Source organism: Austrofundulus limnaeus, unplaced genomic scaffold (assembly GCF_001266775.1).
Source record: "Austrofundulus limnaeus strain Quisiro unplaced genomic scaffold, Austrofundulus_limnaeus-1.0 Scaffold5, whole genome shotgun sequence".
NCBI lineage: Eukaryota > Metazoa > Chordata > Actinopteri > Cyprinodontiformes > Rivulidae > Austrofundulus > Austrofundulus limnaeus.
In genome coordinates this window covers 2,336,911-2,339,243 of record NW_013952407.1, presented here as the reverse complement: position 1 = coordinate 2,339,243, position 2,333 = coordinate 2,336,911, and the positions used below count along the sequence as shown (strand labels likewise).

Here is a 2,333-nt window from a genome sequence, read left to right as displayed (position 1 = left end):
TGTAGACAAAATATTTTACCAAAGGAATATACAGTTACAACCAATCATGGATCCTTTTAGAAACATGACAAGAAATTTCCTATTTATACTTCCTAATACTCAGTAAGTAAATTACTTATTAAAATCATTACTGCTGCCATTTTAATGTAGACAAAATATTTTACCAAAGGAATATACAGTATGTCCTTACAGCATGAACATCCAGTGAGTCCACAGTGAGGTCATATATGTCCATGTTGAGGCTCTGGAAAACCTGCTGGAGGCTCATCTTTTGTCCGTCCTTCTGCAGGACTACCCTGTCTGCATCAGATTTGTATGTTTTCTGAATGAAGGTGAGCAGGTGTTTCTGAGACATGCAAGCAGCTGCGTGGATGTGCGTGTCCACCTGGAAGAACGAGGCCACGTGTTCAGTTTGCTGGTTGAATCGACACGTGAGAATAAAGAAAGTTTTACAAATAAAAGAGACAGGATCTAAAGCCTCGAGTGAACTCATATGGTACTGTAACTTGAAGAAAAGGCTTTCGAGATACAACTAGTACAAGTACAGAATTATCTAGTATCTGATACATTATTGTCACTATAAGTTGTATAGTATATTCAGCATCTTATTCACTATTCCAATAGAGTATAAATTTAATTATTTTTTATATCTGAAGTGATGGTGACACATTTACGACCGACAGGAAACAACCCAGAAATTACTGTGCAGTGAAGCAGTCGCTCTGAATACAATGTTTCAATGGTAAATCCTGGGTCCTGGCCTTTGTGTGGTTGTTACGTTGACATTTCCATCCACACTAAACATTTCTGCAGGCCAAGTACCATAACTCCATCTCAGTGGTAAAGGCACAGCCAAGGACAAGACAATGTGTCTCCACCATGCAAAAGCTCCTCGGTAAATAACACAACAAAGAGATTTGTGTGCTGTTTTCAAACCAAAATAAACTAAACSGGCACACAGAACCCCGCCTCCACCTGAAAAATGACCCGAAGGTTTCTCTGCTAAGTTAAAAGTCACATTTACAGTAAATTTTTGGGAAAAAATGTGCTTTGGAAGTAGGTTTACTATACCATACTTTTTAATTCACTTGAGTAATACTATTATGAAGTATCACTATTCTTACTTCAGTAAAATTTCAGATAACTTTAACCACTCTAAGTAACTTAACTGTATAAACAAACTTGTTTTAACTCAAGGGTGTAACTTTAGGTCTACCATTAGTGGGGGTTGTGCTCTAAAACCCTGCATATCATTTTCAGCTGTTATGCTTAAACGTACATATATGACAGTGTAAATTTTCAAAACAGGTCAAAGTTACCTAAAGACAACAAGAGTTGCATCTGTCTATTTAACCAGTTATTTTTATTGTGTTTGAGCAAATAATGTCTTTTTGACATGATCAAATTATTGTAAGAATAATAACCCCCCCTAACTCCCCCCGCAAACTAACCTGAAAGGCACCAGAGACACAACCTACAGTTTATAAGGACCTCTTGTTACTACATGTATGTTACCTACTTTAAATATTKATAAGTTGAAGTTTAATAAGTTTTGTAAGTTTTGTAATGAAACAAGTTTAACTTAGTGTTTCTTCAGCTGGAAGTTGCTATTTTTTTAATTGTTATTTATTTGTATTAAGTCTCCTCATTTTAGTCGTTAAAAAACACCTGTATTTCCACATAACTTTCCATCGTTTCAGTCTGATGACACCATTTAAAATTATTAAATAAGACGCTATGATCAGTTACTCAGTTCTACTTTTTTACTTTGCTTGAGTAACTTCTTGGACGGCTATATATATATTTTTTTTTTGCTCGAGTAAAAATACGTTGAAGTAGTGCTACTCTTATTTAGTACAATTTCTGTGGTGCTCTACCCACCTCTGCTTTAAAAGGGACAATATTATGTGTTTCTCAGGCATACATTTAAATTCTATACCATAATAAAGTATCTATGTCACCTTTAGTTGTTTTTAAAATGCTGTTTTTATGTTTAAATAGAAAATAAACTTATCTTCTCATCACTTCTTCTAAACGCCTTGAAATTGGCCTCTGTCTCTTTAAGAACCTCCTTCCGCTTCTGCCTCATCAATTTCGGTCGGGGGGGAGGGGGTGTCGCGCGCGCGCTATGATGCAGTTTACTTGGCATCTGAAAATACATTTCCTCAAAGGTATTTTGAATCTGAAAAGAGCTTCACTGAGTGAGAAGTAATGTTAGGAGCTCAGCAGACAGTTTCAGTTTCACTTTCGGTTTGCTCTGTTACTGCTGAGAGCCTGCAGGAGTCATGGGCGGGGTGTGTGGGTGTGTGTGTGTGTGTGTGTGTGTGTGTGTG

General features: G+C 36.6%; 1 protein-coding gene across 2 annotated transcripts in view; it reads right to left on the bottom strand.

The window, feature by feature from the left end:
* ampd3a (adenosine monophosphate deaminase 3a) overlaps positions 1-2,333 on the bottom strand; it is a 16,708-nt gene that overhangs the window by 4,267 nt on the left and 10,108 nt on the right. For both annotated transcript variants that reach the window (XM_014026880.1, XM_014026890.1), the window contains one exon: positions 191-385. In XM_014026880.1, the coding sequence (XP_013882334.1) occupies positions 191-385 (195 nt within the window). The remainder of the gene's footprint in view (positions 1-190; positions 386-2,333) is intronic.